At 37.5% G+C, this 15,321-nt stretch overlaps 2 protein-coding genes across 2 annotated transcripts in view; both read left to right on the top strand.

Moving 5' to 3' along the window:
* Positions 1-2,951, top strand: part of mpv17 (mitochondrial inner membrane protein MPV17) — a 37,294-nt gene extending 34,343 nt beyond the window's left edge. The window contains exon 8 of the mRNA XM_052095400.1: positions 2,578-2,951. Within this exon, the coding sequence (XP_051951360.1) occupies positions 2,578-2,647 (70 nt within the window). The 3' untranslated portion in view covers positions 2,648-2,951. The remainder of the gene's footprint in view (positions 1-2,577) is intronic.
* A 2,380-nt stretch (positions 2,952-5,331) lies between these two features.
* uts1 (urotensin 1) lies at positions 5,332-9,717 on the top strand. Its single transcript, XM_052095399.1, has 2 exons — positions 5,332-6,009; positions 7,052-9,717. Exons 1-2 carry the CDS (start codon positions 5,900-5,902, stop codon positions 7,527-7,529), a joined length of 588 nt encoding a protein of 195 aa, XP_051951359.1. The 5' UTR covers positions 5,332-5,899; the 3' UTR covers positions 7,530-9,717.
* The last annotated feature ends 5,604 nt before the right edge of the window (positions 9,718-15,321 follow it).

The raw sequence follows: 15,321 nt of genomic DNA, 5'->3' as shown, positions 1-15,321 counted from the left end.
CACCGAGTTTGAAGGTAGGCCTTAAAATATATCCACAGGTACACCTCCAATTGACTCCAATTAGCCAAATTAGCCTATCAGAAGCTAATTGGCTAATTTCCTAAAGGCTTGACATCATTTTCTGGAATTTTCCAAGCTTCTGAAAGGCACAGTTAACTTAGTGTATGTAAACTTCTAACCCATTGGAATTGTGATGTAGTCAATTAAAAGTGAAAAATTCTGTCTGTAAACAATTGTTGAAAAAATTACTTGTGTCATGCAAAAGTAGATGTCCTAAATGACTTGCTAAAACTATAGTTTCCTAATATGGAATCTGTGGAGTGCTTAAAATATTAGTTTTAAAGGGGACATTTTATGTCTCCTTTTACCAAATGTAATATAAGTCCCCAGAATGTGTCAAGTTTCAGCTCAAAATACCTCACAGATTGTTTATTCTAGCATGCCTTTATACCCCTGTTTTGTAGCCCTGTTCCAAACGGGCTGTTTAGTGTCTGTAGCTTTAAATGCAAAGGAGCTGCTGCTCCCCACATCCCTTTCTGGAAGTGAAAGTGCTCCCCACATCCTTTTCTTTTCTTTAGCCCACTAAAGCTAAGCAGGGTTGAGCCTGGCCAGTACCTGGATGGGAGACCTCCTGGGGAAAACCAAGGTTGCTGCTGGAAGAGGTATTAGGGAGGCCAGCAGGGGGTGCTCACCCTACGGTCTGTGTGGGTCCTAATGCCCCAGTATAGTGACGGGGACACTATACTGTAAAAAAGCACCGTCTTTCGGATGGGCCGTTAAACCGAGGTCCTGACTCTCTGTGGTCATTAAAAATCCCTAGGGCACTTTCTCGTAAAGAGTAGGGGTTTAACCCCGGTGTCCTGGCCAAATTCCCCCATTGGCCCCTATCTATCATGGCCTCCTAATAATCTCCATCCCTGAATTGGCTACATCACTCTACCATCTCCTCTCCACCAAAAGCTGGTGTGTGGTGGGCGTTCTGGCGCACTATGGCTGCCGTCGCATCATCCAGGTGGATGCTGCACACTGCTGGTGGTTGAGGAGATTCCCCCCTATACTATGTAAAGCGCTTTGAGTTTGAGAAAAGCGCTATATAAATGTAAGTTGTTGTTGTTGTTGTTCCAAACGGGCTGTTTAGTGTCTGTAGCTTTAAATGCAAAGGAGCTGCTGCTCCCCACATCCCTTTCTGGAAGTGAGCTGTGCCTTTCCTGCTGGTGCCATGGATGCCCCGCTGACAAAAATGCAGGAGAACCATTATGGCTGCTACTGAAAACACCGGAGTTCAACCATACATGTTTGAACCTGAGTCGGACTCTGAAAAATGAGAGAATCCGGCAGAAGTCACAATAATACGAATGTGCCAGGACATTTCGGAATGGTTAGTTGACGAATTTGTGTAACTTTTGTAGGGTTATTTCAGTTGTTTTGCGAAGATGGATGATGTGTTGCTCTGTGTCTAATGCCATCTTTAGCTTTCGCCGCTTTCCATTGTAGGGAACAGTACTACTTCAATAAGCAGCACTCAATAAGTACTGTAATGATGTTCGCTAGTGGCATGATACATTTAGTATAACACACATTTTTTTTATTGTGGTACAGGTTTTCATATGGAAACTGTGAAAAGATGCCTACAAATTTTCTACGTTACACAAAGCACAATTTGTCACAACAAGCGTTTTTCACGCAATGTGCAAACAAGCAAATTTAGAAAGCCAAATTGCAAACAATTGCAAAACTTACGACTTGCAAATCTGAAGTTGGGTCACGGAGAGTTTGTATCGATCCATCCTTGATCCTTAGCTTGGAAGCAAATGCAGCCTTGTGTTGACTCTCGTTGATAAAGCAGTCTGACGTAAAATGGTTTGCACAATTTTATTTACTCAAAAATACTTTCCTATTGTTATGGGCACATTGCAATTAAAAATAAACGAATCCACTGGGTCTTCAGTGGCTCAGATTCCGGAAGTACATGAAGACTCTTGTGTTCGCTCTTGCAGCCAACAACAGAACATTTGGTGTTTTTACCTCATAGCTGGGACATACTCGAGTTAGCACAAGCGGTACTAGCGAGGAGATAAATATGGCGGACTGTGTGCTGCTCACTCAGGTTTTAATGAGGGCAGATCTAAGCTAATCCGTGGGTGGTACCTTTCCACTTTTGATTTCATAAGGGGCTGCAAACGTGAATGGCTCGTTCGGAGATGCTGTTTTTTATTGATGGGGAAAGGAAAGAAATGAGGGGATGGTCTTTTACCATATTTTGTGGTTGTCTCCACACACACTGGGGACACATAATTATGTAAAAAAAAAAAAAAGGCTTACACTTATGTTGATGTAAACTTCTGACTTCAACTGTATCTGTCTGTCTGATCCCATTCATGTAATCTAGTTATATCCATTGTATTGGCCGTCTATCAATCTGTCTATCGATCTGTCCGTCTGATCCAATCAATCGAATCTGTCTATCCATCCATCTAATCCGTCCGTCCATTCATCCATCATGTTCCTTGGCAAGGGTTTTAGTCACAACAATAAAACATTTTTATGATCAATAGTCATGATATTAATGTTTTGCAGGTTGGCTGTTGTTCAGATTGTAGCTGTTGCTTGGAATTCTTACCTCTCCTGGAAAGCCAACAAGATGTAATGAGATGTTCCAAATCTACTTCTACCTCACACATGGGAACATACTGCTCTGCTCTATTCTATTTTTATTTGTTTTTTTTTATTACCTTCAAATAAATATAGGAACAGACTCATCCAGTGATACAGTGTGTAAAGTTTGCAAAGGCCAAAGATTACCATCAATAAACTTTTAAAGAACTAATATTCAATTAAGCTGAATTATATATTCTAATATTTTGTCATTCTGTAAAGAATGTATATGTCAGTATTTAATCAATATATTTTATAATGAATTACGTCTTACAATATGGTTTCTCATTTGTCCACTTTTTATGACCAGTACATTCAGGTAATATGAACAGGCCTGTTTATGCTACAGTATGTGACATCATTTTGCGCAAAAAAAAATTCTGTCTTTTGTGTTCACAGTGATTTAGTTCAAAACATGTGATTCATGCACATGTGAAGTTTTGTAATAGGGCATTGTCTGTATCAGGCTCATTACCTAAGTGTTAATACACACAGTTCACAGAACATGCTTCCTAAACATTATGTACCCTGAATCTATCTGAAATATTTTTTTTCTAGGTAATGTAATATTTTAATCTGGGTAAAGTGTAGCACAGATTAAGATAATATAGCAAATGCGTAAAATATGGGATATTTTTTAGTATTTGGATCTTGTTAACCCACAGTTAACTTCTCATTACATCATGAACTCCTGTGAAATTGGTATTCTAGATGATGGTCTATATTTCAAGAAAACTTGGTCTAAATGTATTGTTTATCCATCACCATGTAGAACTACCAGACCCTGTTTTTTGCTGCTAATGGGATTTTGGGGCGGCTGTTCTTTAGCTTGATTGCAATTCACAACTTCAGCCTGAAAATCAGCTTTTTTGAGTGGACTAAGCTGTCACTGGTAAATACATTGTATCTGCTATCTTTCTAGCAGTTGCCATTAATAAGCCCTTTAAAAAGCAAACATCCAATCACTAATTATTATCACTTATTATTATATGTCTCTTTACATTTATCAGGTAGCTAAAGGGCTAGAGATTTACCTTAACAGTGTATGGAATATACAAATACAGTGGCAAGAATAAGTATGTGAACCTTTTGGAATTACTTGCATATATGTATGAATTTGTCTTAAAATCTGATTTGATAATCCAAGTTACAGTAATGAACAAACACAATCTTAATGTACTTAATGAATATATCATTTAAACATTCACAGTGTAGGCTGGAAAATGTATGTGAACCCCTAGGCTAATGATGTCAACAAATGCAAATTAGAGTCAGGAGTTTGCAAACCTGGCATCCAATTAATAAAACAAGATTGGAGGTGTGGATTAGTGCTACTTTGACAAATATTTTGAGTTTGCTGTTCACAAGAAGCATCTTCTGACCCACCATGCCTTGCAAAAAAAGTCTCAGAAGACCTGCAATCAAGAATGGTTGCTTTGCTTAAAGCTTGGAAGGGCTACAAAGTTGTCTTAAAGAACTTAGGTATTCATCTGTCCACAGTTAGACAGATTGTCTATAAATGGAGACGATTTAGTACTGTGTATACTCTCTCTAGAAGTGGCCGTCCAGCCAAGATGACTCAAAGGGCACACTGCAGAATGCTCAATGAGGTAAAAAAAAAAAAAAGAACCCTAGAGTTATTCTGTTCATGAGTCTACTATATGGAAAACGTTAAAAAAAGGCATGGTGTGCATGGCAGGAAACCACGAAGGAAGCTGCTGCTTTCCAACAAAAACATAGCTGTGTGCCTGTAGTTTGCCAAAGACCAAATTGACACTCCACAACACTAATGGGAAAATGTTTTGTGGACTGATGAAAAGAACATGCAGCACTATGTATGGCATAAAAAGTTCACAACAGACAGCCTAAGAATATTACTGAGCTGAAGCAGTTCTAAGGAAGAATGTTCCAAAATTCCTTCTGTATGTTGTGGAGGTCTAATCCGTAGCTAATGGAAACACTTGGTTGAGGTTGCTTCCAAAGGAGGATTGACCAGTTATTAAATCCAACAGTTCTCTTACTTTTTCCAACACTGTGAGTGTTTATTGGGATGTGTTCAATAAAGACTTAAAAGATTATAATTGTTTCTGAGTTGCTAGTTTAAGAACATTGTGTTTGTCTCTACTTGTGACTGATGAAGATGAGATCAAATTTTTATGACCAATTAATTAAAAAAACTAGTTAATTCTAAAGGGACATACTTTCACATACTTTTTTTGCCACTGTACCCGAGTGTGGACCTCCACATGTCTGGTTCATCATTGGGGGCAATTTCCAAACGTCTGAATGTACCACGTTCATCTGTACGCACAACAGTACACAATCTCAGCCTCTGGCTGTTTTCTCTGCACCTCTCTAAAACATGTTAGTTATTATAATAGTTACAATAGTTATTAAAAAAGGCAGTATTACCATTTACAAAGCTGTACTTTTATAATGTCCCATTGAGTAAAGTTCTCAAACGTTATATCCTGATGCTGTGGATTCGGCCTCTATATTACTTGATTCTAGACAGATTGTTATTGCAAGGGGTGGCTTAAGCTTTATAACATTGCACTCTACAATAGTTAAACTGTGGAATATCCATTTCTATTTTGCATGTAAATAATTTAGATTTCAAACCATAACTTTATTTACCTAATGAATAACCACACAGCCATGTTGCAGCATGAAAAACACGTGCAATACCTATTATTGTAATGAATTAGTATAGGATGCTGTGTGTATGTTTACATACCGTATATACAGTATGTAGTATTCATGGACACTGCAAGGTGTCATCAAATCACAAATAATAAATTGACACTCACTTTCCAAAATAAGCAGAAAAATGCGCACAGAACAAAATCTTTCCTCGTTTAATTGAATGAATGAGCCAATAAGATCTAGCTGCCTCTTAAAGAATTTCAGAACCTTGGACAGTGACACAATCAGCGTGCGTATCCCCGTCTATTAAGGCGCATGACAAATATTAGTGTCTGACAACAAAAGACCAATAACACCAACCGCTGATCACATGTCTGTTACAGCTTGAGCCATACAAAGCCTATTTCCTTCATTTGACACTAAGTTTATGACTTTGGAATTGTATCGAGTTTGCATTATTTGATTGAAAACCTATAGGAAATCGACCAGCACCTTGGGTTTCACCTTGTCTTAGGATCTACGCCACCTTTCTTCCACTCTTCCTTTCACTTCAGAACTGCCTCATTTACAAGCAGTTTATGCGCCTCGACTGACGTCAATGGAGCTATCTTGGATGTATATAACCATTCAGCTGGAGGCGCTCCACTCCAATCCCTGGCTGCAAACACTTCTTTTACAGGTACTTTTGAAGCAACAGAAGACGAGCGAGTAAGTTACTTTGTATGACTTGCTTTTAACTTCTTGGCTGAGACATTTACATTTATTCATTTGGCAGACGCTTTTATCCAAAGCGACTTCAAAAGAGGAAAACATAAGCGAATCATCTTAAGGAGACAGTGGTACAAAAGTGCCATATTACAAAGTTTCACTTGCATCAGCACAATTCAAGCTGGTTTGATTTGAGTATAATGTATCTTTTATTCAGCGTTTATAGCCTATTGTGCAGAGTTTGCTTTGTTGCAATTCAGTTGATTATTTCTTTAAGATTATTATTTATTATCTGTAAGATTAGATTAAATATGTAGCAACATCTGCATGGTTAATTTTTTTATTTATCAAAAAACTTCTAGTATAGTCAATGGGCAAGCTACTAATTTATCATAGTTATAAAACCGTGGACCCATGATCGCGTTTGTATTTTACTTGTATTAAAAAAATGTGAATTAGGCTATCTGCTTTATAAACGAGTTTAGATTCAAACTTTTTTTATTATTATTATTTAGCCGGTTGTCCGGTTACTACCACTGCTGATTCAATGTTTACAAAAAAAAAAAATAATAATAATATATATATATATATATATATATATATATATATATATATATATATATATATACACACACGTTTAAGAATATTATGCTCTTTATAATATATTTAATAACATTATACAACATTTTTATATTAATTGTGATTATATTTAGTATTTGTGTAATTGTATTTATTTAAGACGATATTATAATATATTTTATAATAAAAAAATTATTGTAGTTATATTTCTACTATTTTTGTATTTTTATTTGTGTATGTATATATATATATATATATATATATATATATATATATATATATATATATATATATATATTTATTTTATTTTTTATTATTATTATTATTATTTTTATTTTTTACAACAACAACAAAAAAAAAAGACTATATTTTAAAAAGAAAGCATTTTCTTTTTATAAATGAAACGTTACATTTGATTCAAATATGAGCTGCTTTAGAAATACACCTTGGTGTTTTTCCTCAGGAACCGAACGGGTGTGTCCAGTATGAAGCCTGTCTCTTTGGTCCTGCTCATAACTTCAGTGTTACTGACCACTCACATCCCGCTGAGTATCTGTCGACCCCGTGATCTGAGCATCCTAGACGGACACGGGTACAGCACCAACCGACTCGACGATGTACTCTTAAACCGGGCTGGAGACCACGCCATGTCCAACAACCTTGTGGGTGAGAAGATCCTACAGTATTTGCAAAGAAATCTCGAACCGCAGAAAGCCGGTGTTTTGCATTTCACGCACTTTCCCGCAATAAAGGTGCGCTCTCCGGACGAGGACAACAGCTTAGAGGAGCTCGTAGAGTTTTCCAAAAGAAACGACGACCCTCCGATCTCCATTGATCTCACTTTCCACCTGCTGAGAAACATGATCGAAATGGCACGGATCGAGAATGAAAGAGAACAGGCGGGACTGAACCGCAAATATCTAGATGAGGTTGGGAAGTAGTTGCAGTACAATGAAGACCAATGGTTTCAAACGACGAGGAAAGAACAAGCTCAATGCACTTTCAAAATCCCAATTCTTGCTTTCTTTTTTAAACTCTCGCTAAAGCATACGACACTGATGCCATGTAAAAGCCTTCTTCTGCTCGTCCTACACTCTTAAAAATAAAGGTTCCTCAACTGTTCTTTGCAGCACCTAGTGTTCAGCAAAGAGTCCACAAGAACCATTGTATGGGGCATGGGGTTCCTGAGTTTGAGATCTAAACATTAACCTCCTGAGACCCGAGCATGACTGATGTGTGCATTTCCCATTTTCCTTTTTGATTTTTAACTAGTAGCACTAATAAACATGCAACTAAAGAAATAAAATCTAGAGCAAATAGTTATCCTAAAAATTTATGGCAACATATGTGGACAGCAGGACTCAGTTGTGACATTTTAAGTAATACCAAGCTATAGAAAGTCTGATTTTTGTATTTCATTTTTTCATTAAAAACGTGTTTATTACGTTTCCAGGAGTGTTGGTTATTCATGCTTTTGAGATGTTACAGACATAACATAAGGAATTAGCATAATTAATTCTCATTCAAAGTAATGGCCAGCATCATCCAATCACTGAAACCATGTTAAAATAAAATGATACATTATAAATTCTGAATCTATGTATTGATTACCATTGTCCCATGCCTGCCAAACATGTTGAGTTGTTAAAACAGCATCTGCAGCCGAAAACTGGTGTTTTGGTTAGAATTTAGGAGTGATTGCACTTAGCATAGGAAATCTATTGGTTGCTCCCTTGCTCCCTACCTAGTGAATGACTTAACCTCCGATGTGCTGTCTGTCGACACTGGTCTCAGAACAATTCAAAATGCACATTACTTTTATGCTAACTCCATATAAAGCCTCAGAAAGCAACATTTTTCAGCTTTTGGATGAGCCCATTGATTCTCAATCTAATAATCCACAGTAAATATAGGATTTCTAAGGAAAGAATTTGCTAATGTACACATAAGTGTACATTGTGTTTAGCAGCTTAGCGTTTTACGATAAATTGCTCAAATTTAAAAGATGGCATATCGGATGAAACTAGAGATGTTTTGACAAACAAGTTTCAATGTAAAAACGTTTTATTTAGGTTTTTTAGATGGAGTTTTGTTGGTGTTTCTCCCAAAGACAAACTCGGCTGTGATCGGCGCCATGTTGTTTTGTCACAACCCTTTTAACCCATTACTGACAGCCCAGAGTCATCTGAGCATAGTTCAGTCTGATTAATTTATTTTAAATTATTCATTGGGTATAGTGAAGCCAAAATACAACATCTACGCATGTGTACGCAGGGTCGCAGTAGGTTTTAACTGGAACCTTTATTTTTAAGAGTGGCATCTGAAGAGATTCTGGTGACCTGCAGCTGTCTCCACCAGCTCTGGACCATTTCAAGGAACCACATCCAAGAGCCACGACAGGACTTCCATTAGAGTGGACCTCTACTCAACTCATGAATTGGTGGGGGGGTTGTTATACAGTATGTAACCAAATCTAAATGAATCAATCTACAATTGTAATGTACAAACACCCTTTAAGTGTTTACAGTTGTTTGCCATTCAATTATTGTTATGATTGCCAATAGTTTCATGGTTTTATGGAGAGAAAACCATTAAACGGATCAGTATTACTAATCAGTATTCAGTTACCACTCAATATAGTAGGGTTTGCATTGCTATTGCTGACGATCCTCTTGTAAATCAGCATTTTTCTCATTGCAAGCAGGGCAACGCATGCTAATAATTAAGGAAGACCACTTAAGTTGGTGTGACAAAATGTAGCCCCCCCCCCCCCAGCTGGATTGGTTGCACCCTCTAATTGCCAATGGGTACTATATAATGATCTTTTGACATGTGATACTTTCATAATTATGCCAGTTTTTATCTCTGCCATGACCTTACCACATGCAGCCAATTGCTCACTGTATATCAAGTGCAAAAATATGTTTTTTTTTCTCACCAATGGTGTGAAACTGATGTGTAGCACTTCACACAAAAGGCGTATACCCACGTTTTGTGAAAATGTTGGACAATATTACAAAGTGTTTGAGGTATGTTGTATATTGCTTATCATTATGTAAATTACATATTCTATTGCACCTAAATGCATTAACATGACTTTGTATTTTAAAACATGAATCTGCAGGAATAAATGAGACTATATGCCTTTTACAAGTAACTGCACACACGGAAACCTCATTATCACCAATTAAAAGTGGTAATGATCACAGAAGAAACAGGTTTATGAAAAGCAGGTATAGACATGACAAAAACACAACAAAACAAAAAAGTGGAAAATCAGTACTGTAAATGGTTTGTTTTTGTTTTTTAAAAACTTTACATATAATGAACCAACGGACAATTACAGTATCCGCACTAAAAATCTCCCAACTCAAGATCAAATCTTTTTTTGCATGATACAAATAGTTGCAGGTATAAAGAAATGTGCAATTTTAACTTAACCCAGTTATTAAGAATGATCAGTCTTTATATCAAAACAAATCCCTTTATTGTCACTCAACCATATACACAAGAGCAACAGTGGGTGAAAGTCTTGGGTGCAGTTCCAACCAACATAACAGTCATGACAGTGATGAAACATATACCAATTAATGATAAACATCAGATTTACACAACACATAGCTGTCGTACACATATCATTCTACAGCAGCAAAGCTTTCAAGGAACATTTCCATGCACAGATTACTTAAAATAAATATAAATTTATTAGCGCAGCTCAAACAAACCACAAATCAGGTTTAATATGATCTATTACACAGCTTGTGCTGATCATGTTCATTTAAAGTGGCATTAGCTCTGCTAAAATTTTATGATGTAACATTAAACAAAATGACAAAAAACATCATCATTAAGGGTTGTTTCACAAATTTATAAGCACATTGTCAATCTGTGTTGTCTTTGTACACAGTTAAATCACAGTTTTACACATCCGGGATGTAGGAAGCTAAGAGGACATAAATTCCTATTAATTTATCCTATTAAACTGTAAAAAAAAATAAAAAAATAGACATTGAAACATAGCTCACTATGTCTTAGAACCACAAAATGACACATGAAAGAAGCTCTTGTCATGTTCAAGGGATTAAAAGAAAACCTCTTCCTTATAGTCTTTCTTAAGTCAGCACTAGAAATAGCCTGAAAATGAATAAAATAAATAAAAAAATGTATACAAGTTAAATCTTCTATAATCTTCCAGTTGCATTATGTCTATTTTAAGTTAGCAATGTAAATGGGGCATGTGGGAGAGGACAGTCTGTGCCTTGCATTGGCATGAAAATGCTATGACTCTAACACATTGTTTTGAGGAAGTGTCATTGTGCAGTACTGGCTGTTACATAAACATAAAACTGCACAATTTGATCTATTGACACATGCAAAACATAAAAGAAGTGAAACTCTAAATGATATTCTGTATGAAAGGAGTAGTTTCTTCTGTAGAACACAAAAGGAGTGATTTAGAGCAAAACGTCCAAGCTGTTCTTTTCCATACAATGACAGTGAATAAGGACCATGGCTTCCTACTAAGATTTTCAAGGCAAGATTCTAAGTGAATAACAACTTAAATTTCAGTCTGTTCATCAAGCAAAACAATCATATGGATGGATATAATGCATGAGTCTTAAGGACTACTTTGCTTTTGCATGTCTGGTCCAGGATCAGAAATGAAGGAGGGTTCAGGGCAAACATGTCACCAAAGTGACAAAAATGCCTCTGAAATTCAGAATATGTTGGCAGAAAATGTTTTAATTTATAACATCTGATAAAGTGCTTAATATTTTTTCTAAGCCTAGTTATACATATTATCACATAAATTTGATTGGATGTTGATTCAAAGAAATATTCCGGGTTCAATACAAGTTGAGCTCAATCAACAGCATTTGTGGCATTAATGTTGTTTACCACAAAAATACATTTTGACTTGTCCGTCCTTTTTTTTTTTTTTAAGTTTAAACAAAGCAAAAATCTTTGTTTCAGAGAGGCAGTTACAATGGAAGTGAATGGGGCAAATCTGTAAACGTTAAAATCTCTAAATCTCTCCTCCAGTGTTCCACGTAAGAAAGAATGCCATTCAACTTTGGAACAACATGAGGATGATTAAATTAAATTAAATTTGAAATTTTATTTATATCCCTTTAAGCTCAAGTAAATGTTAAACAATCCATCCAGCATATTGTCTCTATAACGCTTCTGACATCCTGAAAAATCCACTTATTCAAGGAAGAATTACAGCTTTAAATTATGTAAAGGCTGGTACAGTACGTCAGCTTGTGATGCACCATGTCCTCACAATAAGATCCATCCTCATTTGGAGTCCCCAAACTGAATGCTCCTTTTCCACCACCCACCCACCCACCCACCCACCCACTCCACTCACTCACTCACTCACTCACTCACTCACTCACTCACTCACTCACTCACCACTCACTCACTCTCTCACTCTCTCTCTCTCTCTCTCTCTCTCTCTCTCTCTCTCTCTCTCTCTCTCTCTCTCTCTCTCTCTCTCTCTCTCTCTCCATTAATTCATCAGTGGACTGACAGCACAAGTGACAAGGTCAGCGTTTGTGAGCACATGAATCCTGTCATATATATCCTTACTGCCATATATCCAAACCAATGGCATATAGAGACCAAGCGGTAATTAAGTAATAGGAGGAAGTAAACTCGTGGCTCAAATGCATGTGGGTGCGGATGCATCATTGAAAGAGGAGGGGGAGTGCCACTGCAATTTACCCCTGTTCTCAAAACTGGTATTTCTCTATAGACATCCGGTCCTATTAGATCAGCAGAGGACATTAGAGGTAGCTACAAGCTGTCCCAGCCCAGCTTTCTTGATTAATGGTGGATTCTGACCTTTAAAGCGAAGTAGAAGGAATGGTTATTTAGAGAAAGCATGCACAGGTGGGGATACCCCTGCAGGACAGGATACCCACCTCTTAAAAAAAACAGGAAATCCCTTTGGTTAAACGCTACATTTCCAATCAAAAGTTTGGACTTCTTTCTTGTGATCTTCGAAACATTTTGATCTAAAGGTTAAATGTATACAGGGTTATACTGTATACACTGGTGGCCAAAAGTTTGGAATAATGTACAGATTTTGCTCTTGTGGAAAGAAATTAGTGCTTTTATTCACCAAAGTGGCATTCAACTGATCACACTGTATAGTCAGGACATTAATAATGTAAATTACAATTTGAAAAAAAAAAAAAAACACGTTCAGAACTTCTTAAACTACTTCAAAGAGTTCTCATCAAAAAATCCTCCACGTGCAGCAATGACAGCTTTGCAGATTCTTGGCATTCTAGCTGTCAGTTTGTCCAGATACTCAGTTGACATTTCACCCCACACGTCCTGTAGCACTTGCCATTGATGTGGCTGTCTTGTCTGGCATTTCTCATGCACCTTACAGTCTGGCTGATCCCACAAAAGCTCAGTGGGTTTAAGATCCGTAACACTCTTTTCCAATTATCTGTTGTCCTATGTCAGTGTTTCTTTGCCCACTCTAACGTTTTCTTTTTGATTTTATGTTTCAAATGTGTCTTTTTCTTTGCAATTCTTCCCATAAGGCCTGCACCCCTGAGTCTACTCTTTACTGTTGTTCATGAAACTGGTGTTGAGCGGGTAGAATTCAATGAAGCTGTCAGCTGAGGACATGTGAGGCGTCTATTTCTCAAACTAGAGACTCTGATGTACTTATCCTCTTGTTTAGTTGTACATCTGACCTTCCACATCTCTTTCTGTCCTTGTTAGAGCCAGTTTTCCTTTGTCTTTGAATACTGTAGTGTACTGCCCTTGTATGAAATCTTCAGTTTGTTTGGCAATTTCAAGCATTGTATAGCCTTCATTCCTCAAAATAATGACTGACTGATGAGTTTCTAGAGAAAAAGGTTTCTTTTTTGCCATTTCTGACCTAATATTGACCTTAAGACAAGCTAGTCTATTGCATACTGTGACAACTCAAAAACAAACACAAAGACAATGTTAAGCTTCATTTAACGAACCAAATAGCTTTCAATATACTGTATATATACTTGTATAGTATTTGATTTCTTCTAACACCGAATAATCCTGATCCAAGCATTTATTGTGCCTTTATAGAGACTTTAATCAGAAAATTTTAAAGGCCCTGATATACAGTGGGTACGGAAAGTATTCAGACCCCCTTAAATTTTTCACTCTTTGTTATATTGCAGCCATTTGCTAAAATCATTTAAGTTCATTTTTTTTCCTCATTATTGTACACACAGCACCCCATATTGACAGAAAAACACAGAATTGTTGACATTTTTGCACATTTATTAAAAAAGAAAAACTGAAATATCACATGGTCCTAAGTGTTCAGACCCTTTGTTCAGTATTTAGAAGAAGCACCCTTTTGATCTAATACAGCCATGAGTCTCTTTGGGAAAGATGCAACAAGTTATTCACATCTGGATTTGGGTATCCTCTGCCATTCCTCCTTGCAGATCCTCTCCAGTTCTGTCAGGTTGGATGGTAAACGTTGGTGGACAGCCATTTTCAGGTCTCTCCAGAGATGCTCAATTGGGTTTAAGTCAGGGCTCTGGTTGGGCCATTCAAGAACAGTCACGGAGTTGTTGTGAAGCCACTCCTTCGTTATTTTAGCAGTGTGCTTAGGGTCATTGTCTTGTTGGAAGGTGAACCTTCTGCCCAGTCTGAGGTCCAGAGCACTCTGGAGAAGGTTTTCGTCCAGGATATTCCTGTACTTGGCCGCATTCATCTTTCCCTCCATTGCAACCAGTCGTCCTGTCCCTGCAGCTGAAAAACACCCCCACAGCATGATGCTGCCACCACCATGCTTCACTGTTGAGACTGTATTGGACAGGTGATGAGCAGTGCCTGGTTTTCTCCACACATACCGCTTAGAATTAAGGCCAAAAGTTCTATCTTGGTCTCATCAGACCAGAGAATCTTATTTATCACCATCTTGGAGTCCTTCAGGTGTTTTTTAGCAAACTCCATGCAGGCTTTCATGTGTCTTGCACTGAGGAGAGGCTTCCGTCGGGCCACTCTGCCATAAAGCCCCGACTGGTGGATGGCTGCAGTGATGGTTGACTTACTACAACTTTCTCCCATCTCCCGACTGCATCTCTGGAGCTCAGCCACAGTGATCTTTGGGTTCTTCTTTACCTCTCTCACCAAGGCTCTTCTCCCCCGATAGCTCAGTTTGGCCGGACGGCCAGCTCTAGGAAGGATTCTGGTCATCCCAAACATCTTCCATTTAAGGATTATGGAGGCCACTGTGCTCTTATGAACCTTAAGGGCAGCAGACATTTTTTTTTGTAACCTTGGCCAGATTTGTGCCTTGCCACAACTCTGTCTCTGAGCTCTTCAGGCAGTTCCTTTGACCTCATGATTCTCATTTGCTCTGACATGCACTGTGAGCTGTAAGGTCTTATATAGACAGGTGTGTGGCTTTCCTAATCAAGTCCAATCAGTATAATCAAACACAGCTGGACTCAATTGAAGGTGTAGAACCATCTCAAGGATGATCAGAAGAAATGGACAGCACCTGAGTTAAATATATGAGTGTCACAGCAAAGGGTCTGAACACTTAGGACCATGTGATATTTCAGTTTTTCTTTTTTAATAAATGTGTAAAAATGTCAACAATTCCGTGTTTTTCTGTCAATATGGGGTGCTGTGTGTACAATAATGAGGAAAAAAAATGAACTTAAATGATTTTAGCAAATGGCTGCAATATAACAAAGAGTGAAA

Source organism: Xyrauchen texanus, chromosome 28 (genome assembly GCF_025860055.1).
Source record: "Xyrauchen texanus isolate HMW12.3.18 chromosome 28, RBS_HiC_50CHRs, whole genome shotgun sequence".
NCBI classification, from domain to species: domain Eukaryota; kingdom Metazoa; phylum Chordata; class Actinopteri; order Cypriniformes; family Catostomidae; genus Xyrauchen; species Xyrauchen texanus.
Note: the sequence above shows the minus strand (reverse complement) of the source record. Positions and strands in the feature narration are given on the sequence as shown.

Coding starts and splice junctions, on each gene's coding strand:
- uts1 (XM_052095399.1), top strand. CDS start 5,900: ATGGAGCTATCTTGGATGTATATAACCATTCAGCTGGAGGCGCTCCAC. Junction 6,010..7,051: donor AAGCAACAGAAGACGAGCGA/GTAAGTTACTTT, acceptor GTTTTTCCTCAG/GAACCGAACGGGTGTGTCCA.